Source organism: Oreochromis niloticus, linkage group LG11 (assembly GCF_001858045.2).
Source record: "Oreochromis niloticus isolate F11D_XX linkage group LG11, O_niloticus_UMD_NMBU, whole genome shotgun sequence".
Classification (NCBI taxonomy): Eukaryota; Metazoa; Chordata; class Actinopteri; order Cichliformes; family Cichlidae; genus Oreochromis; species Oreochromis niloticus.
Genome location: NC_031976.2, coordinates 22753795 through 22779910, shown reverse-complemented (window position 1 = coordinate 22779910; position 26116 = coordinate 22753795). Strand labels below are relative to the sequence as shown.

General features: G+C 43.6%; 2 protein-coding genes and 1 long non-coding RNA gene across 3 annotated transcripts; 1 reads left to right on the top strand and 2 right to left on the bottom strand.

Annotated features, from left to right (window-relative positions):
* Positions 1-492: 492 nt before the first annotated feature.
* cox6b2 (cytochrome c oxidase subunit 6B2) lies at positions 493-3562 on the bottom strand. The gene is made up of 4 exons (XM_003450685.4): positions 3465-3562; positions 2922-3090; positions 1216-1316; positions 493-850 (listed from the first exon to the last, which is right to left on the bottom strand). The coding sequence occupies exons 2-4, from the start codon at positions 3025-3027 to the stop codon at positions 797-799; spliced, it is 261 nt and encodes an 86-aa protein (XP_003450733.1). The 5' UTR covers positions 3028-3090; positions 3465-3562; the 3' UTR covers positions 493-796.
* A 2298-nt stretch (positions 3563-5860) lies between these two features.
* Positions 5861-14204, top strand: rasip1 (Ras interacting protein 1). The gene is made up of 16 exons (XM_005455404.4): positions 5861-6140; positions 6816-6937; positions 7182-7633; positions 7806-8066; positions 8176-8417; positions 8497-8661; positions 9191-9395; positions 9645-9943; positions 10053-10214; positions 11142-11182; positions 11461-11615; positions 11764-11876; positions 12685-12979; positions 13191-13354; positions 13442-13583; positions 13686-14204. Exons 2-16 carry the CDS (start codon positions 6816-6818, stop codon positions 13862-13864), a joined length of 2997 nt encoding a protein of 998 aa, XP_005455461.1. The 5' UTR covers positions 5861-6140; the 3' UTR covers positions 13865-14204.
* Positions 14205-23323: 9119 nt separating this feature from the next.
* On the bottom strand, positions 23324-26095 carry LOC109204038 (uncharacterized). The gene is made up of 3 exons (XR_002063624.2): positions 25974-26095; positions 25071-25159; positions 23324-23678 (listed from the first exon to the last, which is right to left on the bottom strand). It is a non-coding gene; the product is annotated as an uncharacterized LOC109204038 (long non-coding RNA).
* Positions 26096-26116: the final 21 nt, after the last annotated feature.

The window sequence follows — 26116 nt, the reverse complement described above, 5'->3', positions numbered from 1 at the left end:
CACCTATGGTATCAATTTGAAAATCCTACATCCCAGCTTTATCAAGTTATTGCATTCAAACTTAGGTGTTCATGCCGCCCCTGGGTGACAAGACTGCATCAGCATTTTGCAGCTGAGGGGTAATGAGTATATCTGAGAGGATTAAATAAACTTAGTTACTCATGAAGTCCTTGCTGATACTAAATAACAGAATTGAAAACCTGTTACTGATATACAAGTAAACTTTAAGATGAAAGCAGGCAGATATGTAACAAGGCCGTGTGAACAGAAATTTTTTGTCAGATAAAGCTTTAGAGCATTTTTGTTCATTAGTTATTGACTTGTGTTCACATTTTAGATATAATTACACTCTAAAGGTAGTCGTGGGAGCACACTCAATTTTTTCAGCTTACTCATTTTAAATGCTGAGAAAATAATAAAAGAATATGAAATTTTTAGATAATAACATGATCATTTTGAATTACAGATGGCAAAAAAAGAAAGAACTCACAATTGAATTGTGAAATTGATTTATTTGCTGTCTGGTGACTCACAAGTCAATCCAAGACAGCAGAATACTGAACAACTTCCTGAAATAAAGCTGCACTGGTATTTATTAAATCAACCACACTAAAGACCAGTTTATAACAGAGGCAGGAAACACATGCTTAAGCTTTAAAACGGTGCTTGTTGTGCGTGTTTTTAGTTTGTAAGACCAATGCTAATAATGAAAGGGTAACAGTTGTGAAGACATTTGTAGGCAGATGACAGAGGTTGCAAGTAATAGTCCTGCAGCCACCTGTCATGACGGGTTAGTTCAGATCTTTCCAGGGAAACTTCCGTTCTCTATCTGCTCATCCCATTTAGAAACCTGCAGGAGACATTAAAGAAAACATGAGGCTTAAGTGTAACTTACGCCTACCAGCAGCAGTACATTCTTAACCTTGGAAATGGTGATGAGACACAACAGTCTCACACAAGTTACATGTGATGTGGAAACTGTTTCAAAACATCAGCTGCAAACAAGGTTTCCAGTTTTGACTGCAACACATGCAGCAGCGAGAACTTTGTATCACAACGGTAAATGTGATGAAACACAAAAGCCTAATGTGCTTAAAGAGCCCCAAACGCCTTACTGTTTACTCCAGAACAGTCATTCAGAACAAAAACAAACTGGAAGTACAGGGAAACAAACTGTGGCAGTCAGAGACATCCACAGTTTCTCCTTAAACTTACCCAGCTCATAGGGCAGAGGCTCTTGTAAACCTTCTGGTACCACTCACATGGAGAAACTTCCTGGCCTTTGGCTGACAGGGCTTTGTTGCACCTGTGGAAGTCTGCAAGAGCAAAAAGGGCACAAGGTTTACTTAAATGATAAAAGTCTACTTGAAGACAAATAGTACCAGCATGAAGCTCAACTAAGAGCTCATTGTGAAAACAGGTTAAAACTTTTCTGTTTATATAAAACATCATTTTAAAATGAACTGGTGTTTACATTTGCTAAAGTACTTAATATGAACACTGAATGCTTGGTGGAGGGGAATACGTCTTTTTTTGTCCTTCTCAGTGGCTTCTCTTCAGGATTTGTTTGATATGTCTCAACTTCCTGAATAACAATACCTATTGTCTGTCCAGCGCAGCAGCTGCTGTTATTGCACTGATTTTTATCTATTCTTTATCTAATTTTGCCTACATCGAAGCGTACATCCCAACACATTTATCTGGGAAAAAAAAAAAGAAAAAAAAGAGAGAGGACAAACACAGAAAGATAACAGCCTGAAAACAATCAGGTTAGAGTGTTAATATTAAGTAAAGTTTTGTTATGGTTTATTTACAAAAAGGTTTAAAGTCCCCATCTGAGAGCGAGTGAACTTTACTTCTTTCTTGGCTTTTAAAGAATGTTTGGCGGTCTTGTCACCAAGTCAAGTATCTTTTACTTAACATACTAGCTCTTTATTTAAAAAGAAATCCTTTCAGGATTAATTTAAGTACTTAATTGCTAAGAAATTGGTTTTTACATATCAGTGAAAAGAATACAAAAAACACATAGCAATCCAAGTATAACATATAACATAACATATCATTATACTTGGATGGATTGTGTTACACAGTGATGGCATAGTGATACTAGTGTAACATTGGGCTTTATAATGTATACTTTGTGAGGCTCATATAGGGAAGTTTGAAAATTATGCATGAATTAAGAGTACCAATTCCAGTCATCAGTCTCTCCCCCTCCATTTATTTATATTTTGCTTCCAAGGAGTCAGACTTTGTCATTTTTAAAGTTGTCTTGAGTAACAGTCCTGCAGGCTTTCTGAAGACCTTTCAAAGTTTCTTTTGACATTGGCTGCTTTTCGCTCATTATTAGTCCAGTCCTTGTACATGAACATTTCCAGAGGATTTTTTTTTCTTTGTTTAGCCAACTAACACTGACCTATAAAAGCATTAAAAAGGTCAAGGGATGAACCAGTGTTGCGTCCACACTTAACAACTCAGCAAAGAACCAATTTCAGATTGCATTTTTGGCACTTTGTTACTAGCACCAGTCACTAATTCCCATTTTTTTAAGTTACATCTGAGAACCAGACTTTTTAAATTTTCTACTATTTTCTACAGCAAGTGACCAGTATCATGAAAGGAAAAAATCAAGCAAAGACCTCACAGATGCATCTGGACCGACTGTCAACAAGGGACACATGGGGAAAAAAGCATACTATTTTGTACCTTAAATACTGTATTTCCGTGTTTGTTTACACGTTCCAATGAACTGCTCACATTTCCCATTTCCATAGCACAAAGTAAAGAAATAAAAAGTGTTTTTGCACAGTACTGTACAGTACTACAAATAGCCCCATACACGCATCTAAAGTGAATGTCCTGTTGTGTTAAGACAGAGTTCTGGTCAGGTTAATGTGTGATCACAGCACAGCAGTCCTCACCCAGGTAGTTTTGGAAGCAGTTTCGGGTCTGGTTGGTGTTTGGGAATCGGGCGTCAAACGGAGCCGTCTTGTAGTTCTTGATCTTATCTGACACGGCTTCGGCCATTTTTTCTATCCTTCAGTCAGTGGGAGGTTTAAACGATGTTGAAACAGAGCACGACCTAGTAGCCTGCAGGGGAAACAGGAATGAAAGGGTGTAAGACAAACGAGACATTTAACTAGTGTTAGCTATCACAGAGGGAACAACGTTAGTTATCCGAGCTACTAGACTTTTACAGTCTTATTGCTACTAATTCAGATACACACAGATTACATGTCGGTATACAAATGAGCCCAGTTAACATAACCAGACAAAATAACTCAGGCACCTGGATACCGCTAGCCGTTAGCTCAAAGCTAACGAGTTAATCTGTGTGTATACGGCCGTATTTAACAAGCAGCACTTAAACCGTTTTAAACGACAAAGAAACGCTGGAAAGACACATTTAAAGGTTCAAAAAGTTAGGATTAGAAAAGCATACTACGAAGTTCTGAATAGCTAACCTTGGGACGCTTCTTCAACGTGTCCTCTCTAGAAATGTCCTTTTTCTCCGACGCGCAAGGCACGCTGGGATATCGCCGTAATCAAATCCGTCCTGTTTATTTACGACAGCGATTAATCTTTAACAGTCATGTATTTGTATAATAATTGTATGTATTTATTTATGTTTTTTCAGAGGTAAAAGGTTAACCTACAGCGAAATAAGAAGTGTCAAGGGTCAAAGAAGAAGTTTATTATTTATTTATTTATTTATTTGCTTCCCCCCGTGTGACCTTCGCAATTGCTGCTGCTTGAGGGAAAGCGGTGGTTTTCATTCTGCGACATAATATTTCCAGATTTTGGATCAAAACATGACCTCACCTTCTTGCCTTTAAGGCTGTTTGGTTCTAAGTAACTTAGACCTCAGATTAAATCAATGCCAGACCCCAGATATCCTTTAAAAAAATAAGATACATTCCTGTTTTTCTGCTCTTAATTTGTAGCCATATTTTGCTGCCCCCTCCCTGTGTTTCCGACACTGACACGATAAACAGAAGAAAATATGTAACCTATTAAGAGCAAATTTTTCAAAGCGTAGCTTAACCCAGTATTATTATTTTATTTTTATATTTTGGTGACATCTTCTTCTCTTAATGCCTTGATTCTTGCATACATACCCACTAAATACTTAACTACTTATATGTTGCTAGGGTTGGGCCCCCTTTGATTCAACAAGGTGCTGGAAAATTTCCTCAGAGAGTCTGGTCCATATCGTGATGACAGCATCACACAGATCCTGCAGATTTGTCAGCTGCACGTAGGTGATGTGAATCTCCTATTCCACCACATCACAAAGGTGCTCTATTTGAGATCTGGTGACTGTGGAGGGCATCTGAGTACACTTGAACTCATTGCCATGTTCAAGAAACCAGTTTGAGATGATTTGACCTTTGTTACATGGTGTGTTATCCTGCTTGAAGCACCCATCAGAAGATGAGTAGACTAACGTCTTAATAAGATAGACATGGTCACGGCGTTTAAATGATGATCAGTTGGTACTAAAAGATCCAAAGTGTCCCAAGAAAACATCCGCCAAATTGCAAAAGCAACAGCATGAACCATTGATACAAGGCATTCTGTTGTTTACACCAAATTCTGATTTTACCATGAATGTCGGAGAAGAAATTGAGACTTAACAGACCAAACAACAATATTTTTTCCAATATTTTGTGTTCTAATTTTGTTGTAAACTGTAGCCTCAGTTTCCTGTTCTTATCTGACAGGAGTGGCACGTGTTGTGGTGCTTTGCTGCTGTGGCTCTTCTGCTTCAAGGTTGACATGTTGTGCTTTCAGAGATGCTTTTCTGCATATCTTGGTTGAGACAGGGGGTTATTTGAGTTACTAGTGCCTTCCTATCAGCTCAAAGCAGTCTGGCCATTTTCTTTCGACCTCTGACAAGAAGGCAGCAAAGGATTTTCACCCAGAGAGCTACTGCTCACTGGATATTTTCTCTTTTTTTGGACCATTTTCTGTAAACCCTAGGGATGGTTGTGTGGGAAAATTCCAGCAAATCAACACCTGAAATATTCTAAATCACTTAACCCCCTTTTCACATTTTCTTTCTCATTCTGATGCTCAGTTTGAACATCAGCACCACATGCACTGACAAGCAGTTGGACAGGTGTGCCTAATGAAGTGACCGGTGAGCATAGGTGATACATTCAGTACTCATCTGTTTCACAAACAATACGAAATTTTCATATCACTTCATTGGTAGTGACAATAACAGGAAATGTTAACATTTAATCATAAGTAATATACTATTTTTCCTTTTAGTCATTGCAAGAACTTGGAAATGGTGGAGGAGTGTTTATAATGGGACAAACTTTATTAGCCCTTTATGATGACTGTGACAATGTCCTTTCTCTTTCCATCAACATCTTCCTGTTGAAGACCAGGTCAAAGATCACAGGTGTCTCACTCTAGCTTCCTGTCTCACTGTGTGCATTTCCTTCATCCTCTTTTCAGCAAAACTTCAAACTTCCTTGCGTTTTGTTGAGCACTGTGATAGTCTTTCTCATCATAAATCACGTCACAGTACCTGATTTAAATCAAAAATAATCTTTAAAACCCATTAAGGCTTTTTCTTATAATTCAGCTTCATTCTGTGGCATTTTCATTTAACTCAGATGGGCAAAAAGATAGATATCGAGATTGTTTTGTGCAGACTACAATACTCTATATTATATTCTCAACAGGGTGCCAAACACCCATGTGTGTGTTTGTGTGTGTAAATTTACCGTTCTCTCACTTCTACCAATCTCTGCCTCTCTTTCTCACTCAGTCAGGATATAGGTGTTGTCCAAAGCAAAGGAAGGAAATTCTGTCACTGAGAACAATGGGTTGGTTTCTCTATCTATAGACCCAGAGCGCCCGAGAGCCAGAGAGAGGGAGGTAGCAGCCACTTAGAGTAAAAAACTAATGAAAAGGGGCATTTTCTTTAACAGAAGAAAAAATAATTATTAGAATTAAAGATGCCTTTGTACATTTTTAAGGAGCCGAGGCCTTTAGAAAATGGATTTTCATCCTGAGGAGAAGGACGAGCGCACATTTTTTAGGGTACTTTGAGCTGCGCATTGGCATTTTGGTGGAAAAGGATAATCAAAATACACTATAAAAAGGATTCGAAGTAACTGTGGGTAAGTTTGTTCAAAACCAAATAATTTGAGTAATTTCTTTCTTGTAGTATTTAAAATTCTGTGAAAATATCCCAACGTGGTTTTCTAGGAGAGGAGGCCTTTCTGCCTAGAATACCAATAACAGATTTTAGGTGTGGACACATGTCGAGATATGGCCTGTCTGAGGGAACAACTTTAAAAAGGAATTCATTTTCAACACAGTACTAGCCTTTATGTCAAAAATTCTAATCGTAGGTAAAAGAAAACATGTTATCCTAAATTGTGATGGTAGGTGAAATAGAAGTGTTACAGAGAATTGGACAGGCAGTGACCTTTGGAGTGGGTTTTTCCCTGTCACTGCGACAGCTGGACCTGAGTCCTACAAAACACACTTCCTGTTTGAGGATAGGAAAAACACACTGTGATTTTCAGGGGCTGTAGGGAGGGCTAATGTCTTTTCATTTGTTTTTACCATGTTGACAACCTGCTGTAGGTATCCTGTTGATATTTTTGAAGGTTGACATCATTCCATTGTTATATTGTTTATATCCTGGCACTGGTGACACACAGGCTTTGGTATGGTGCGGAGAAATGTTATTAAGGGAAACCTAATGTTTATATATCCTTTTAAAAGATGGGTTATTAAGTTGATTTTAGAGAGAATTGCCCTTTAATATCTGAATTCTTCTCGGTCAGATGGAGGGATCTGGCAGTCCTCGATTCAGAAAACTCCATTTCCCAGTGGGTTTGTGGATCAACTCCCCCAGGAAACACTTTGCAAAGCTTGGTGGTCGTTGGCCCAGCGCGCTCTCTGTCAAGTCGGTCTAAAATTCTTTAATTCACTTTTTTAAATTAATCTTTAGTTTTGTTCTAACTTGTGTCCTGCTTGTAGAATTAGTTTGTGTATTGATCTTATCTTATCTCACTTCCACTGTCATTTGTATTCACGTCTTTCATTTATTTTAGTCCTTGTTGTTTGTCAGTCATAACTCACAGCTGACTTGTCCCTTCCTTTCTGCTTCCTCTCTCCTCCATCTGTCTTCCCTCCTCTGTTGTTTCCAGGTCGACTACCAGCTCTGACGCAGCCTCTCTCCACGAGGCCCCCTCTGCTCCTTCCTCTTCCCTTTCTAACTCCACCCCCTCGCTGGCTTCCCCGACCCCATCCCCATCTCCTTCCCCGGCCTTCCTCAGGCCGCGGCCTGCTGCACCCCAGTCCCGTGCTAAGCGCCTTTCCCATCTCTTCTTACGGGGGCGTTCCAACAGTGACCGGGACCGGGCAGTGGGAGAGAAGGAGAGAGAAGTTTGGGCTCATTCGGCAGCCCCCTCCTCCCACCACTACTTGCCCCCTGCTTCTTCCTCTGCCCCAGGCCTGATCAAAATCTATGGAGATGCACTCTCCAGTGGAGCCAATTATCGCTCCCTGCTGGCAAACATACACTCCACAGCCAGGCAACTCATTGCCCAGGTCATCACTCGCTACACTGAAAGAGAGCGGGAGGAGACAGATGACGCAGGTATGAAAGGGAAATTTTGGCTCATTTGGACCTCTGCTGCGATCCATGACTGCGAATTGTTTGCTTAAAAATTTTTACCAATTGGGAATGACTTTATATAAACATAAATAGCAGTGTTATGGAAAAATAATTACCCTCCCCCTCATTCCCCCTTTCCTCCATTACTTTCTAGTTCTCCAGAAACACAGCCCTGAAGACTTCCTATTGTGTGATGTCATTGGAAAGCCCATCCAGCAGCCAGATGGAGCTATCAAATGGGAGACAGAGTGCCGGAGAAGCGTTGCCCCGTGGGAATGTCCGTTGTTGTTAGTGGACATGTGGCGGCCTAAGGATGGATTTGAGCGACGCTTTGAAATCCAAAGGAAGGAAGACTATGAGAGAGAAGAGTTAGAGAGGGAGAAGGAGCGTGAGAGGGAGGGAGAGAACTACCAAGGTATGTATGAGATGCAGCAGATAGGTACAGTAGCAAGAAAAGAAAAATTTGGCCATTTATGCACAGCACAGGGCAAAGCTGATTGATAATTGGGTTGTCTGGGCAACAGGTGTGCGCTGGCGGCGGAGCAGGATGTCATCAGGCGGCGGAGCAGAGGAGGGCGAACGGGGTCACCGTGGAAGGAACACAGAGCTGAGGAGGAGCATCAGCGACATGAACCTCAGTCTGCGACGTCGCCAAGGCAATCACGTCAGCAACGACCCCCGCGGTTCTGGAAACCGGCCTAACAACAGCGGAGGGGTGTATGACAGGAAGAACATTGTGAGCATGATCAACCCACAGCCAGGAGAGGTAAAGAGAAGGCTGCAGTAAGTAGAAGCTGAACTGACCACATGTTCGGTCTTCTAACCATCATAAACCATTTCTGCAGATCAGGGCGTCAAAAGCTGAAGGGAAGGTTGGATGGACAAACCAGCCGGCAGAGGATGAGAAGGATTATTCCAGCTGTGACCTGGAAGTGATGTCACAAAGTCTGATCCTTCCACCTACAGACCGCCCTTACTTCCTGTTGCTACAGGGTTACGATCAGAGCAAGGCAAGACATGCTGACAGATGGTATCGCCCATACAAATTCTCACAAACAACACCCACGCACACGTACATTATGTAAACACATAAACACACATAAACAGCAACGTACTCGTTGACATGCGCTCTCATGTGCGCATTAGCAAAAGAGCAGGCATGGCTGTAGTGGAGCTGTGCACACGCGTGCACACACCCTGTGCATTACATCATACCTGCATGTCTGTAATCGCCACATACCATCAGGGTTTCCATCCCTCTACACGCTTCTCCCATTCACCACCCAGCACAAAACAGCCTCTGAGCAACACAATGCCAGAAAATGTATCCATCCAATGCACAAAACCCCCCTGTGTACATCACTTCATCTCACACAATGACCTCACACAGGTCTCCATTGTAACAAACTGTGACACACTTCATTCCTTATCGACTGCCTTCTGTTTGGCTTAACATCTGATAGAAGATTGATATAAACCATAGCACTTAAAAGATAACAGACCTCCCTGACTCACTGATCCACTGTGTGTTTTGTGTAGGATTTTGTTTTGTACATCATGTCGGGACATATGCATGTGTTTGGAAGGAAACCCACAATAAGGGAGCGAGAGAAGGATAGAGAAAGAGAGAGGAAGGGGAAGAGGCCGCTGAAGGTGGACACGTTCCTGTCTGCTCCTGACCTTTTGGCCAGACACTTACTAGTCCGGAGAGACTCCGCTGTTCCAGAGACACCCACTGGACAAGGTACACCGGCACAGGTCATCGTTAGAGTCTTGCTGCACTCTCTTGTACAAAATACAAAACTAGTGAAGGTAGATTGTTCATCCAAAGTAAGACATGATCATTGGTCTCAATGTTATTCCTGTTAAAAGAGGATTCTTCCTCTCCATTTTTGTCAAGTGCTACTTCACAGGGAATACTTTACCATGAGATGACTGTCATAAACTGGTGAATAAAATTAAACTCAGTAATATTTTATGAATTTTATCCCAGCCCTGATGCGACCTTTCAGAGGAGGTGCAGTTACACACAATGGAGTGGCCCTTTACAGGGAGACGGTCCTAAAGCCGGGCGATGTGATTGGTCTGGGGAACCACTTTCTTTTCTTGTATCGTGACCCTCGTGTGACTCCGCCTCCACCACTGGCACTGACTTTGCCATGGCAGGCTGATGCCTCCACCACCTGCTGCCCTTCAGGGCTGGTGGACAGACAGGAAGCTCTGAGGCAGTACCTGGGCTCCACTGAGGCGGTTTTGAAATTCCATTCTCGTCACGCCGATTCCTTGTTACAGGTAAGAAGGGAAAATAGCGGACTTCTTATAGTCTGACTGTAGTTATCTAATTGAAGTAAAATAGCTTTTATTTATACATATATGTGTTGATCCTTTACTTTTCTCATAGGAGATCATCTCCAGAAATTCCTCTCCAGACTCTGGGGGTGGGCCTTTAGCTCCTGCTTATCTCCTGTCAATCATGATAGATCATGCCTCCAAACACCTGGACCCTGCTCTCCTGCCACAGATATTACTCAAGTCAGCCAATCTAATAAAAGAAATTGTGTGGGTAAGTAACACAAACAAACAAAAACAATAGCTTGATGTCATGTTAGGTATTGTTACTTGTTCACATCTTGTTTTTGCAATCCTCAATTTAGCATTTGCCGGTCATAAACCAAAGTATTGGACAACATTGAAACTTTAAATGGCGCTACATAAAAAGTCAGGAGATGGGTGTCAAAATATGTCACTACAACACAACAATCTCATCCTCCCAGTGAAAAGAAGGTGCGAGCTGATTCATGTTGGTGTATTCTTTTATATCTGATGCCCACTGAAATAAATTACTTATTACTATTTCAAACCTACTTTGCGCGCCTGAATTCAATTGACCTTTCCAATCTTTCCATTTTCCGTCTTACTGTCAATAAAACATTCAAAGGATCAGCAAAGTCAGAAGGATTCATCCTCTGGTGACCATGAGTCTCTAGACCAAAGTTCAAGGCCATCAATTCACCAGCTGTTAAGATAACTTGGACAAAATTAATGGACCAACTGGGAGACATTGCTTTCCAAAGAGTCATGCTGCTTGTGTAATTAAAAAAATACAACATATATAATCATATCTGTGACATGTGAATTAATAATATGTTGGAGGAAGTCAGAGAATGGCTCATCTATGGAACAAATGTCCTGTTAAGTTTTTTATATTTAAGACAGTATAGTCTTGACCACACTTAAACAAGTCTGGCAGATAAACCTCAGGTAGGCAGATTTAGAATGCCACATTAAGTCAGACAGAAAAACCAGCAGACAGACATATGCCCTTCATTGTGGCCTACTGGCTTGTGAACAGGAGTGAAGATGAGCTGATGTCACTTCCCTCCTGCTGGAAAATCTGCTGTAACTGTCCAGGCTGCAGGGCTAGACTCCACTCCCCCTCCTCCACCCCCACACTAAGTCTCGTCTCTTCTGTTTCCAACTATCTTTGCAGGATAACATTAAGGAATTTGGGGATAAGCATCCCACGCAAAAGTAAGAATATTTATGTTCTACGTAATGTTTCCCCTGTTTAGAGATCTCCAGCTGAGTGATTCATGATACATTTGTGCTTGTGCTGTTATGTCTTTGGTAAATTTTTGTGGTATGATGGAAGCATTGTCTCGAATATAGCTCAATAATAATAACTCAGTCTATTTTTACTTCAGTATGGAGCGTTTTGCTTTTAGTGCACAAACACAAACCTGACAGGGGAATGTTCGCAATACTTGATAGCAAACATAACTTTAGAATTACTTAAATGTGGTGTCCAGTTCAACAGAGCAAGAAGGAGAGATAAGCACGCCAAACGTCCAGAAACTGTCATCTGACCTTCGGCCCCTCATGTTCTGGATGTCAAATGCCACGGAGCTCCTCAACTTCTTCCAGGTTAAAGTAGAAGCGATGGAGAAAGAGTGGGAGTTTGAAGGTGAGAATAACTGGAAAACAACAGAAGGAGGGAAAAAACCTTTAGAAGATCAAAAGTATAAGCTGGCACAGGAATTTGGCAAAGCTAAACACAGAAATCAAAGCTGACACTGAGCCTGGAACTGATCATAATGATTGTTTCTTTGAAGCCCCTGGGGATCCAGTTTTGACAGCTGACATGGACACCTGCTCAGAAGCTCTGGCACAGCTGGATGATGTCATTATGCACACCTTCCAGCAGTGTGTGTATCACCTTACCAAGGTAAAGGGGGAAAAAAGCCAGATACAGCGGTCCACATACTCCAATGTGCTTTGGCTTCAAATCAACGTTACCATTTTATGTGTAATGTTGCATGCCCTTTTAAACTGTAACTCCGGATAGCCACTTCTATTTAACCTCACCGAGAGAGAGCACAAATTACTTTCTTAAGACATAAAAACTGTTCCTTTCTGGAACAATCTCACCACCACCCACAATTGATTTTAATTTTCTCCAGCTGCATGCAGCTCCTCCAGTTCCTTTGTGCATTGGATTCTGAGACCATACTTAGGATGTACTCATTTGTGAATTCATACTTTTTTGGCTTTGTATGGAAAACCTGTATTGAATTGGAACATACTGACAAGGAAATAGCAACACTAGAGGATAACGTGTCCAGAATGCCGATACAAGCATGTTGATGGTGTAATTTTTAGCATGTTAGTCATCTTCAGTAAGAGTCCCAGCATGATCCAATCTACAATTTAGCACAAAGTGAAAGTGAGTTTAACAGAAGTGTCATTAGTGTTGTATAATGGTGCATTTGGTTATGAACACCAGATTAAAAGCTTAACCTGATGATGGCGCTAGAGGAAAAGTCACCAAGGTCAGAGACCTGGACCGTTAGTGTCTGTACAAAATATTGTGATAGCCATCACTTCAAGTGTTGCTACAAATCATCTTAACATCTTCTTCTTCCACTTAATTCATTCCAGTTTATACTGTCCATTCAACATCCATCATTTCTGGATTTTATAATATTTTTAATATAAAAATCAACTTACTTTTTTTTCTCTTTCTGTCCACAAAGACGCTGTACTCCCTTCTTCCAGCCCTTCTGGACACCAACCCATTTTCCAGCGAGGAGAAGGAGAAAGAGAAGGATGGAGCTCAGGCTGCAGAGGGAGAAGAGAAAAGAGCAGGAGAAGAAGAGATAGATGATGTGTCCGCCTTGCCGCCCAAGGTTGCTGGACTGGTGGAAGTGTATCGCTGTTCCCTGATGCTGTCACGGGAGGCATGTCTTTCCCCACCGCTCACCTCGCAAACCTTCGGCTACCTCTTCTTCTTCACCAATACCTCCTTGCTCAATACTTTGCTGGAGAGAGGTGAGAAGGCACGGGGCAAAGAAATCCTGCGTGGTTAATTCAGCAATAAATACAGTATCACTTTGTAAAAACTGAAGCTAGAGATGATAAAAGTGACCTTTTGGATAAAAGGAAGACTCACTGCTTTACTCCTTCTGATAAAACAAACAAAATTAGCTTTTTTTCAAATGTTTTTTCTGTTTTCTCCAACATCCTCTCCCCCTGTTTTCAGACGGACTGTTTTCATGGTCCAGAGCAGTACAGATCCGTACAAACTTAGACCTGGTTCTGGACTGGCTACAGGGGGCAGGATTAGGAGACATCGCCTCAGAGTTTATGAAGAAACTGTCAGTCATAGTCAACTTCCTGTGTATTCCCAAGACTCGACTCATCCAGGTAACACAGCTGCATGTGCAACATGCCCTTTGAGCCCTATCCTAGAATGCCATCTAACATCTCCTCTATTAACTTCTTATCTCCAAGTCATCCTGGGCCAGTCTACAGGAAGAACATGCTTTGTTAAGTCCTTCTCAGCTGCACCACCTGCTCACCCATTACAAGCTGGGACCCAGCAGAGCTCCACCGGCATCCTGGGCCCCTCCGCCAGGCACTGAACTGAGTGGAGGTAATAAATCAAAAAGGGTTATGATTGAAAATTTAATAACTATAATGAATAGTGGCATTATATGTCAAGTAAACTGTTTCTCAACCTTTTCTCATTTTTCAGACATCTTTGAGAGCTTTTTGGACCATCCTCCTCTTATCCTGCCAAATGAGACACCACGCCTTGACCTCTCCCAGCCAATCCCAAGCCCTGAGCTACAAAAAGAAGTTACACGTCTCCGCACCTTCTTGTGGGGACTCGACCAGGATGAGCTCCCTGCCAATCAGAGGACTCGGCTCTGAGGAAGCCCATATATGTCTCTGTATTGATGTCTCACAGAAGTGAAAAGGGATATCACCTAAAACATCAAACTGGACACCGGAAAATAATGCAAACCGGACGTGCTTTCTGTATTTTTATTGGCTGGTTGTTGCTTTTCTTCACACCTTCATATCATCTCATTTATTCACTTAGATATTGTCTAGCTAAATAAATGTCCTGGCTCTGGTATGCCTTTATAGGATTTGTTTGAAAGCAGTTAGGTAACATAGTGTTGTGCTTTACATGGCTGTTTTCCTTGGCTTCCGTGTATGTTTTCAAACTGCTTGTTTTTAATAAAACGCTGAATTCTAGCCTAAAAGACTTACAGTTTCCGCATGGTCTTTGACAAGCTTGTATTCCACAGCGGGGCCCCTGGGGCTTGGCACACACCTCTGCTCCTACACCAAAGAAACATTCCACAAGGTGGCGATGCAGGACTCACTCCACTCGTAGGTTAACCGATGAGTCTGCAGGTAGAAATGCCTGACTAAGGAGGTGACCGTACAACTGCATTATCGACTGATCCAAAGCACATTCTCATTTCCTGTAATAATGGCATCATTTTACGCAGGGGTCATGACTCAGCGGGCAAATGAGACTGTGATCATCGCACACAAAGGTTACCTTTACCAAGGTAAGCTGTTGTAAAGGCCAAAGCTGGTTACTTAAAAGCAGGAGTGAGTTTTCATTCCCCTTTGGTCAATGTGACACACTGGTGTGTAGGGTTTCCTTTTTCATTAATGTGGTGCGATCCCCCTGGGTCCCTGAAGAAAAAGTCCAGCTCATTAAGCATAAAACAGCAAGAAGTTCTCGTGAGAAGACGGCAGACAGGTGATATCATCATTGAGAGTGAGTAACTTGAAAGTGCATCTGTTCCAGTTTGGCAATATCCAGTCAATTTAACTGCGGGGTCAGCCAAACGTCTTTAGAAAACAGTTCCCAACTTTCTTTATTTTGAGAATGGAGCTCTGTGACGTCTCAGAGAAAGTTATCATGCTCCTCCTTTGGCGTCCATCCAAATGGCTTCCTTTCTTCCGGTCAGCTTCTCAGATGAGTTCCTTTACGGTAAAAAGCCAAAAAATTTCCAAAAACACATCAGTCCCGTGAGAGACCCCTGCTTACATCATTACTGTTGCCTCTGGTTCTGTCCCCCCGCTTTCTTACTGAAAAACATGCCACTGAGAAAGACCAGTTATAGATTATGAATCATGAGGAGAGGCTCCCTGTGGTTAAATTCATCAATTAGGTGATTGTAATCACTCTCATTTGAAATTCAATGTGGCGTATGAGTGAGAGTGAGACTGCGTTGTCTGCTAATTTAAACTTTCCAGTAATGCCATACAGATGTAGTTTGTAGCTTTATAATTAAACACAGATGGAAGACAGACTGGTATAGGTCCACGCTCATTGTGTGATAATACAGTAGTCTGTGATACAATGCGGTGACCAGTGTCTGAGTACTATCACTAACAAGTGAGGTTTTGTAAGGATGTGACACACACAAGGTTTTCTGTGATCTCAATCACTAACAAACTGTACATGTCAGCCCCACTTTCTCCCAGAATTGCGTAGTCACACAGAGACACACAACCCTTTTCTTTTTTTTCTTGTTTTCTGTCTGACACACACACAAGGACTAAGTACACTTCTTTACCCAGGTGCACAGCCCCACACCTGTTGTTGCAGCTCTCTGTAATTAGCCCAACACAATTATCATTGGTGGATGGAGGGAGGGGGTGAAGACAATGGGGCAGTTATTCCGTCCCTATCATCTCTTTCTCTCTCCCTGCTGTCGAGTAATGAAAGATTCTTCGCTTCTTCAAAGGGACGGAGTTTCCTACAAAACGGCTGAGTCAGAGGAGAAAAGGAGGGAAGGATGAAAAGAAAAGGCGAACAGTAGGGAGGCAAGGGTGGTAACGCAATGCTGCTGGTGTGAGGCCCAGTGGACCACAGTGATTGTGCTCATTGTTGTACACACAGGAGTGAAAAAGCCTGTGGCTCTCACACTTAACGCTAACAGCTACAACCTGGCACAGCGTCAGTATCTATTTGCGATCTGGTAGCACTTTACCTGAGCCTTGCGTCATCCTAAAGCCTCCAGTATAAGAAGATTTTTCAGGTCATATGTCAGGCAAAAAGGGCAGAAAATGCTGACTACTGGGTCCCTCATACAGGACAAAGAAATGAGACTTGTGAGGTTCAAGTGCAAACTAAAAGTAGTTGTAGCCTGAAGTCAGCTGAAAGTGGAATAATGTGCATGGCCCTGTCAGAGACAGCAAAAAAGACAGACTGGGGAGGTGTAAGAATCAGTGTGGGGTTTGAGATAACTGAGGAGAAGGTCAGGGATGCTCGGAGGGACATCTGTGAGACGCAGACAGACGACAGGCTGAAGCTGAGGTTGGTGATGGGGAGACTCATGATGAACCAGACAGCAGAGCCTCAGTGGGGTGATTACAAGGCCAAGAGAAAAGCTCAAGGGACAGATTTGTTTCCTCTTAGTTACATCACCCAAACGTGAACTCTTCACACAAACACATAAACTTCTTCTTCTTCTTTTTTTTTTGGTGCACACATGCATGCATCTACACACAAATGCACACAGGCATAGGCCGTGATATAAAGGAACCCCTGTGAGGTCAGATCCACCGAGCTGAGGCTGTCCACTGTTAGTAGGACTAGCCAGGTAAGCCTCACAGTCTCTCTGGCAGCTACAACCACCACCACCAACCACTGTATCTTACCCTGCCCTGTCCTGCCCTGCCGCGGCCTTCTCTCCACTGGCGGCTGTCTGTCCTAGCCTGCTGCTGCTGGTTCTCTGAAGCAGCTTTTTGCCTTCATGCACGTGCTGTTCAATTTGGGACAGAGGTACAAATTTGGAACTGGTGGTGTTTTCCTCTTTACCAAAATGCCCTCATCTACCTTTTCCCTTCTCCTTTCTTCTTTCCTTCTGTTTTCCTGCTTCTCTCTCTCGCTTTCGTTCTTGTTCAGTATGTTTCTCCCGGGCCAGGGGGCCTGTGGGCAGGGGCCTTATTCCATCAGCCTGGGGCTTCTGTCAGAGGCTTGTTCCATTTTGCGTCATGGTGTTGACTGAGCGGACCCCACACTTAACTCCCATAGAGCCATGGGGTTGGGCGGCAGGGCGGCCGGCGCGGGCTAACGCGGCCCCGTGTTGAGCGTGGTAATCTGATGGCCATGTTTATTTTATGTAGCGCTCCTTTGATGGAGCAGAAAAAGTCTTTGGGCTTTTTGTTTCAGCACTTTCACTGCCAGGTCAGAGGTGCTCGCCGTGGTTACGCTCAGGAAGAATAATATTTGCCCTTATATTCACTCCAAACAGGCTTTTTTCCATATTAGTGTCAGGGATACTCTCTGGGTTTCTGCCTTCCACTGATTCGGCACATTGGGGGTGAAGGGTGGCGGGGGACCGCACCTCAAAAGCATCGCTGCCTGGAGGATAATGAGGGTGTTCCACAGGTCGTCCCCAGCCCTGGTCTTATACCCCTGAGTGAACCCCCATCACACTCAGCTCAGGGCCTGAGAGACAGACCTGCAGCCACATATATGTATGTATATATATAAGTCCCAGTAGTGAAGGAAAACACACACATAAACACATGAAAACACTCTCCCTCCTGCTTGGCTGCCGCAGGCTCCACCTCAGCTGTCAGTCGTCCAAACTTCCCAGGGGTTCGTTTTAATGGAGTTAATGAGAAAAGAAAAAAAAAACTGCTCCTTGTCTGCCTGAGCCTTTCGCTGCTTCACCTCAAAACTCACACACCCACTTATCAGCCTTGTGTCAGCTGTTTCAGATGGGTCGAAAAGCCAGCGAACCGCACCGAGTCATTATGCGAGGTTTTGAACTAAACATACGAGAGAAAAGCATAACTGTCCACATTCACTGGTTCCAATCCTGACCCTGCACAACCACACCATAAAGTACAAATAGAGTCTCATGTATTGGCTCTCATCTCATCTCATCTTGGTCTTTACTTACTGTGTCTCCATTAAGCTTTACAATGTTGACCTGGTCTAGGAAAGTATTTTCTGACTGGCAATTTAAATGACCTGCTTTGTCAAGCAAGAATGCTTCTTACTTTGAAGATTAATTAATACATAGCTTTTGAGAGAGAAAGCCCAGATTGTGGCTGAGAATATTGTTTATCTGTCTCAATTTTGTTATTATATCTGGCCAAGGTCTATGCTATGATCACGATATTACAGGAATGAATCAATGTCATACAAGATAAGACACCCTTGGGAGTTTTTTAATGTTTCATTTCCTTCTAGGTTGTTATTTATGATCTGGATACAGAAAAGACTGGGTTTAGGCCAGATAGGAACAATAAGCAAACATGCAGAAGCACATATACAGGCACACACCAGCATGCATGAACAGAAACTAGATCCCCATCAACCATCTTCTACATCTCTTATCTTTCCATTGAGTTGAATAAAAAAACCATACACAGGAAGGACTGTTTACACTTCCTGCCCTGTTTCATATATCCCATTATCTCCTTTGTATTCTAACACATCTGACATGTTTTTGGCCTCCCGTGCATCTGTGAGGTATGTGCTTACTCACAAATGAAGGTGCTTCTGTTCTGATGTAATCCGGGGAAAACGGGGAAACAAGGAGGGGGGGTACTACCCCGGTGGTAGGTAATCTAATCCCTCCTGTCGCAATTTGGCAACTCAAAACAATTACCGCCCGGCTGTTCTGAAAAACAGCAGCCAGACAAAAGGGGTGTAGGCTCGTTAGAAGAAGCTGATGTAAAGTCGCATTTAGTAGGTCACTACAGACGGGAGGCTAATCTGGATCAGGGTTTGGCAATGTTGCGCTCGCTGTTTAAACCACGTTTGAAAGCCTCTGCACATGCCACTGTGTGGGAGATGGCAAGAAAAAGTCAGGTGAGTGAGTCATACAGAGGCGGTGTCAGTCAAATCGAAGGATTCACCAGCAAGAAATCTGTCTGTAGATGTGTGTCCTCTTCCCAGTCACAGTCACCCAATCAGGGGCTGATTAAAGAGCTTTATCTTTCCTGTGACATGCTTCTATCTAAACGCCCTCTTCCTGCCCCACAGCCGGCTCTCGATCTCGTTCAGCACCCTTTCGATGAACGATAGATTGATTTACGCCTTTGTAGTTGCTATCTTTATTCAGTCATTCTTTTCCATGGTATCACTGTTTTTTCAAATCCACCTCTTCCTCTGTTAATTTGCTCTTTTCCCTATTAGTGTCCCACCTATCTTGATCCAGTCAACCCAACCCCTCCTGTCCCTTTCTTGTTTCTTTATGTGTGTCATGGCCCCATCCTTTTCTTCATCCTCTCTCTCGGCCTCCTAATAAAGCCACTGCCTTTGTTCACTGTTTTAGAGTCATAGCCTAGATCTACGTCAGTCTAGATTTCCTTCTTCCGTCTTCTCCAATCCCACTCTTTATCGTCATTTATTATCCCCAATGAATGTCCTTCCCGGTTACTTTTGGGCATTTAGTCCAGTCTGCTGCAGGGAATTTCCTACTTATCGTTCACTGGGCCATTCCTTGCATTCTTAGCATACTTCCTGGCACTGCTGGAGGTCCAGCCAGGCGCAAGGATGTCTGCAATGCAAGGAAGGCGCTGATGCAAGCTAACATTATTCATACATCCAGGGGTTTGCTTTTGATGAGGACAGACAGTGTGATTGATGAACAGAAAGAGGATGAAGAGCTGGAGAAAAAGGAGGAGGTGACATAAAAAAGAATGAAGCGGCGGGTAGTAGTGGTGGTGGAGGGGGGGCTGTCAATGTGTGTGAACTCTGTGCCAAAAATAGAAAATTCTGGATAGCTTTCATTTCTAAGTCCTTGACTCAGAAAAATGTTATTGAAAAAAAGGAGACATGCAAGGCATTTAAATGTCTCCCGACAGAGCAGTTTATGGGTAATTGGGAACAGCAGGGGGGTCAAAGTGCACATAAACATTCTGAACAATTATAGAGAAATTAGAATAACTTTCATGTCGTTCCTCTTAGTCATAGACCTCAATGATACAAGCGGTTCTCAAACTGCATCCTAAACTGAGCTTCTTTTTTCTTTTTTTTTTTGCATTCCCACGATGAACAAAGGTCAAGAAAATAAAACTCGAGAGACACCGGGGGCTGTGACAGGGATGTGCAGATGTGCAAGGAAAAGATGGCCGTCAAACTTGTCAGCTGGAGATAATGATAACTGTGGTTAAGAAGAATGCACGCAAACACATTGCTTCCATATCTTACTCTTGCTATTCCAGAGATAAGATAGCATGTCCAAGAAGTATGAGGGATAGACAGTTCACATTTTAAATAAACATTTACAGTAAATGTTTTTGTTCCTCGGGAGAATACACAAAAAAAGAAAAGAGAAGAAAACCAAACAGCAACACAACAACCGCTGAAATTTGAATCTAAGACGGACGACAGTGTATCTTCTGTGCTGTGTTTGCACTGCTTTTAGTCAAAGTCACTTCAAACCAAAGTTGACATTTCAGTGAACTTGAGGTCCACCTCCCCTCCCTGTGCGGTCAAAGCACAGCCTGCTGAATGTGGAGAGAAGTCTTTTTTGATTTCCAGACATTTTCAAATATACTTTGCCTCTAAACCAGTTGTGCTCGGCTCCCAATCCCTTTACGTACTCTGCTTCAAAACATAAACAGTGACAACATGCGGATATGAAATTTCCTTTCCTGTGTTTGCTCTCAGTTATGATGAAATTTACACACTCTCTATGGCTGACGCACAGGAAGTGTTCAGGAGAACGAGCTGCCCATGTGCTCTCTTATAAGTTGTGTTATCTGCTATCATTGTTGTGGGAGGTTGATTTACGATTGTCAGTGTGTAATGAGCGTTAATTTAATGAATGGCAAGTGATGAAGGGACCTGAAATGCGTCAGCATTCAGAGAAACAGCCGGACCTTGTCAGGTTAAAGGGGATAGTGGCCTATAAATAGTTTTAAATGCTGGTGTGAACAGACGTAAGCATATGTGTCAATGTGTATGTAGGTGTCCATCTGTCTGCAAAAGGGCATCCTCCCGCCTCCCCCAATGTGACTAAGGTCATGTCACGTTGACAAAGTTGCTCTCTAGGGTAAACTGTGACGTCACGCAAGTCTTCTTGCTTTTGTCTGCTTGCGCCCCTCACTCTTTCCCCGTCGTCTCAGCAACCTCTGCTGCCCCCCCCACCGCGCTCCCCCACCACGCTCCCCCACCACCGCACATTCACTTACACCCTTCCCAGTTTCCCCTGTGTGTTTGTCAGCAGCTCTCAGCTTCCGTAGAATAACACGACAACAGGCTGAATGTGTGACTGACGCAGACGCACGGCGCGCCGGTAAGTAGTGGTCAGCTTTGATTGAGTACACATCTCACATAGATGTAGTAACTCACCACAGAAGTGGTGCAAGCCTGACAAAGAGACAGCGAATGCACAAGTAAGGTCTCTGGGGTAACTACTCTGCAAGCACCAAGGAATGCACCAAAAATAGGAGCTTCACTTTCACTCCCCTCTTTTTATTCCTTTACTTGAAAAAAAATCCCAAACCTCTGCATGGAGTCAGTGGTGGAGTGATATGTTGGCCTGGTGAATAAAAATTTGCTCGAGCACTATCTATCTTTCTCTGCACTATCATAGAAAACAGGGAGATCAGAGGTGAAGGAGAAGGTAGCGAGTGAGTGAAAGAGAAAGCGAGGGGGAGCTGAGGGGAAGCACTTTGAGGGGAGGAAGAGATGAGGAGAGAGAGGGATGCAGACAGGACACACCATGACAGGAGAGGAAAGAATGTTTAAGGCGACTGAGAATGAGAGTGAGAGGAGCGGGAGGGAGAACAGGAGGAGAAAGCGGGAGCTCTGAGACAGGCCTGGGCTCTCCAGTGTATTAACACCAGTCTGAGATGAAGGAAGCAAGCAGGGTAGATGGAAAGAGTGTTTGCACAGTAAAAAGTTCCTTGTGCGTGGGTTGCTTACTTCCTGCTGTACACCCCACCACCCCTCCCACCCCTCGTCTTCTCCTTCTCATACTCCTTCTGTGACCTGTTCCTTCAGCTCGCGATTTCCTCACTGGCGGACGCAAAAATGCTTGGAAGCAGTGAGAGTGCCGTGGGGAGGCGGTGAACGTGAGCAGGTGAGCAACACAGAGTCAGAGAGGGAGAGGGTTTCGGCTGAGTCTCCCTGTTACACGTACATGCACACACACACATACACTGTGTTTTGTCACATACCATAGAGTTTGGTTTCCAAACAAAATGACCCTTGTAAAAGTGTGCTTAATAGAGAGTTGATTTAAACGTTCTGGCTCCCCAACTTTCTGCCAGGGAGAGACGTCTGCTTCATGCTCTCCCTTTCATCCCTGCATCCTGCCCTTTTGCACGGCTCTGTGAACTAAGCCAGCGGAGGAAACCTGCCATAATGATGCTGGTTAATATGCTCCTTTAATGGGCGAATAAAAAAGGCAAAGCAGCAGATGCACAACAGCCATATCTGTCTTGAGCGGGCTGCTCAAATGGAAAAGGAAGAGAGCAATTGACACGCGTAATTTGTAAATGCAGGGAGTTTTCTCAAATAAGAGCTTGCCAGTGGCACAGAGATGTGGGGACTTGAAAGAAGCCCCTTCTGTCTGATAGCTGTTTTTTTTTTTAAAGCGCAAGAGCACAGTAAAGCTGATCTTTGACATGGACAAAGAAAGTCAGAGACATCACTTCATAGCCCAATGAGTGCAGCCCCCTTTCTGTGTGTCACTATTTCTCCTTCACCCCCCCAGAACTATTAGCACACTCACTCGTTCTCTGACGTAGGTTGAAGTACAGTAAAAGGGGGTAAGCGGCGGAAAGAAGGGGGATGGAGCAGTGATAGGATAGGATACCCCGCTGGAGTCCCCCAATTGGGAGCGAGCTGGAGAAAATGAATGAAGGACAGAATGACGGAGGAAAGAGGAAGAAGACAGGAGGTTGAGGAGGTCACGGGGAAACTTGAAAGCGTACTGTTATAGGATGGTAAATATTAACAGTAATGGGTCGGACATTTGGTTTCCCCCTTTGAACGTAATCTCCGGGTTTGTTTTTTCAGGCCCCGCTGGAATTCCCAAGAGGAAATGAGGGTGCAACATAAAAATGGTGAATTTATTACTACTTCTTCTCCCATAATCCCTTTTACCATCGAAGCAGAGTTGCGTCACAGCTAGCTTCTTCACTGTTTACTTATGACACTGAGGTAAGCAGAACATGAGACTTAACCCTAAAATCCACAAAGACTACTTTTTCATCCACCTGGACCTGGATATTGACCCACGGCAATAAACATTTATGGGAAAACCAACATTAACAGAATGGGCTGATTTGGTATTTGTTCTCATAATCAAAGTACAACCACAAAGCACACTAAAGTAAACACAGAACAAAAAATCCCACATTACAAGATCTATTTTTCAAGCTCTTCCCTGTCAGTTTATTGCAGGATGTTACAAAAATACACACACTCCTGAATTTGATAGGGGTTTTTTTTTTCTTTTTTAATTGACTAATGATTTGAGCAGCTGTGTGGATTAACAGCGAAGTAAAATGTGAGAGAGGAGGGTGAGGCATTCGAGTGATTCGAAGAAAGCATAGAAGTGCAAGTACATGCCATGGCGCACAGCAAACCCAGTGTAAAGTATGGGTGAAGTGAGAGAAGCTTGTGTGAGTAAAGTTTGTCTGGCAGCGAGGCAGGCTAGCAGGCTCTGTCACAGGTTCCCCTTCCTCTCTGATGTCTTTGAGGTCGTAGTCTGAGTGTCTCACTCTGTTTCTCCTCCTGTGGTGGTTTACACAGATTGGTGATGTAATGGGTAGCATATGAAGGCCACACACAAACACACTCTCACGCACAGACGCACACGCAAACGCTCATGCACGTTATACAGACACCGCACTTGTACCACCGCATACCCATAATTACACACATATACTGTATGCACACCCATTTACACAAACCCTGGATTCCCCCTTTTCCAACATGCGCTGCTCTGTGCTCGCTCTCACACACAAAAAGCAAACGTCTAAACAAAGATACAGAGCTTTTTCTTTCTTTTTTTTTAAACTTTGCACACTGACATCGATGCGTGTGTGCACACTCCCACGTGCACAAACGCACACAGATGCACTCAAAGGGCACCCTCCCTGTGTCATAGTGTGTGAGTGATCAGTGCTGGCGGATGGCCTAACAGTGCTTCAGAACCACCCAGGAGACCCCCATCATAAGAGGCAGCCCGGAGAGGGAATGAGGGAGAGTGACTAACTTCACTCTTTCTTTTCTTCTCTCCCCAGCTGTGTCTTCAAACGTCCCTTTGATGTGGGAAATTAAAAAGAGCGAGTGTGTCAATATCTCCCTACGTCCAACCGCACTCATCTATTTCCTCTGCTCCTTCCCCCTGCTCTCCTCCTTTCCCTGCTTTTTTTTTCTACTGTTGACCCGAGAAAACAGAGCATGACCCTTTTTCACCACAACAACTCCGCCACCCACTCGTTGCCACCGGGCCCTCATCATTTGGAGGGTGTTTGTTTGTCTGTGTAGGCCCACCGCCGGACTGGCAACTCTGTGTGTATATGTGCATGAGTGTGCAAGTGTGCGCATACAAAGCCCACCACTAATTATTTTCTAACCACACCATGAGTGTATGTCTGTGAATGAGGGTCTCCTAATCTCACACCCAGACTCAAAAACGCTTTCTTCCTTTTCCCCACTCTCTCTCCCGTCTCTCCCTCCTTCTCTCTCCCTCTCCCTTTTTTCCTCCCTTTGTGTATGTCTGAGTGAGATTCCCTTGTGATTTACTTTACAGTGTGTGTACAGTATGATGCATTAGCTGTCCCAAATGTGATGACTGGAAACTCATTTTTGCCCTTTTGCAACAGTGGGCCACGCTTTACTGCACCTGACTGAGTGTTTCCAGGCTGCCCCGCTCTGTGTGTGTGTGTGTGTTTGTACGAAAGAGAGACACAAACAAGTTGGAGTAGTGAGTCTGTGATGTTTCTGCATGCATCAGCATGTGCGTTTTGGTGCCAGAAAAAGACTGTTTTGGTTTATTAGAGCTGAATCCTCCTTTCTGTGACACATCCACGTGCATGTGTCTCTATACGTTGTTGACCCAAACACAAACACAAATAACCCACCACCACCTCGACACTCCTGTGGCGTGTGTCCGCTCACTGTTTCTATGCAACACTTTCAGAGGCCCCTTCTGGTCTGGACAGCACCTCTCCTGCTCCTATCCGTAGTCTCTCACTCTTTCCTTCACCCTGGAGAGGGAGAGAAGAAGTGAAAAAAAGAGAGGGGGTGGGGGGTGGGGGGCAGTGGAAATAACAGGCTGCTGTCTCAAGAGGGGCTCTGAAAAAAAAGGAGCAAGGGGTAAAAAAAAATAGGAGGAAAAGAAATGCAAGAGAAAAGGTGTTTGCTAAAAGGTATTAGCCATAATACTGGGAATGTGACATGTGTAGCCTAAACCACAAGCAGGACCACAATTTCTGTGACATTTCACCCTGAAGTATAACAGGAAAAAAACACAAAAACACACCAGCACGCAAGAAAAAGATAGGACAGGTAAAACTAGAGTGTAGAGGCTCGAAAAGATACATGGTTACATAAGATATGCTGATACACATGAAAACAATGGGCTTTTTAAAACATCTGCAGTGATAGAGAGTTAGGGGGGAAGAGATTTGGCGATGGAAAGATAGAAAGAGGTAGATGCGACTGATTGGGGCAGGTAGCGAGATGCGACGGAGGAAGTGCCGGAGATAGGGACAGGACAGGATAGGATAGGATAGGATAGGGTAGGATAGGGTAGAGAGAAAGTGATAGAGGAAAGAAAAAAAAAACAACGGAACATTTTTTTTTTAAAGTTTCGCAAAGGGAGACAGGGCAGAAGGGAGGGGAGGAGGAGAGAGAGAGCGAGAGAGAGAGGAGGGAGAGGGAGAGAGAGAGCTTGTGTCTGCGTGTGTGTGTTTTTATGAATGAAGTGAGTCACTGCCGATGTGTCATAGGCCCGACGTCTTTATAAAGGAAGTTTTAAACAAGCCTAAACACTTCACTGCGCGCAAAAATTGGACTTACCACACTCGCATCCCTCTCTCTGCATTTCTGTAGCCTCTCTCTCTGTCTCTCTCCAAACTGCCAAAGTGCTTCTCTGCCTTCAGCACTCTATAAAGACTGCAGGGGCTCCTCTCAAACTTTACTGAAAACAGAAAGTTTGACGA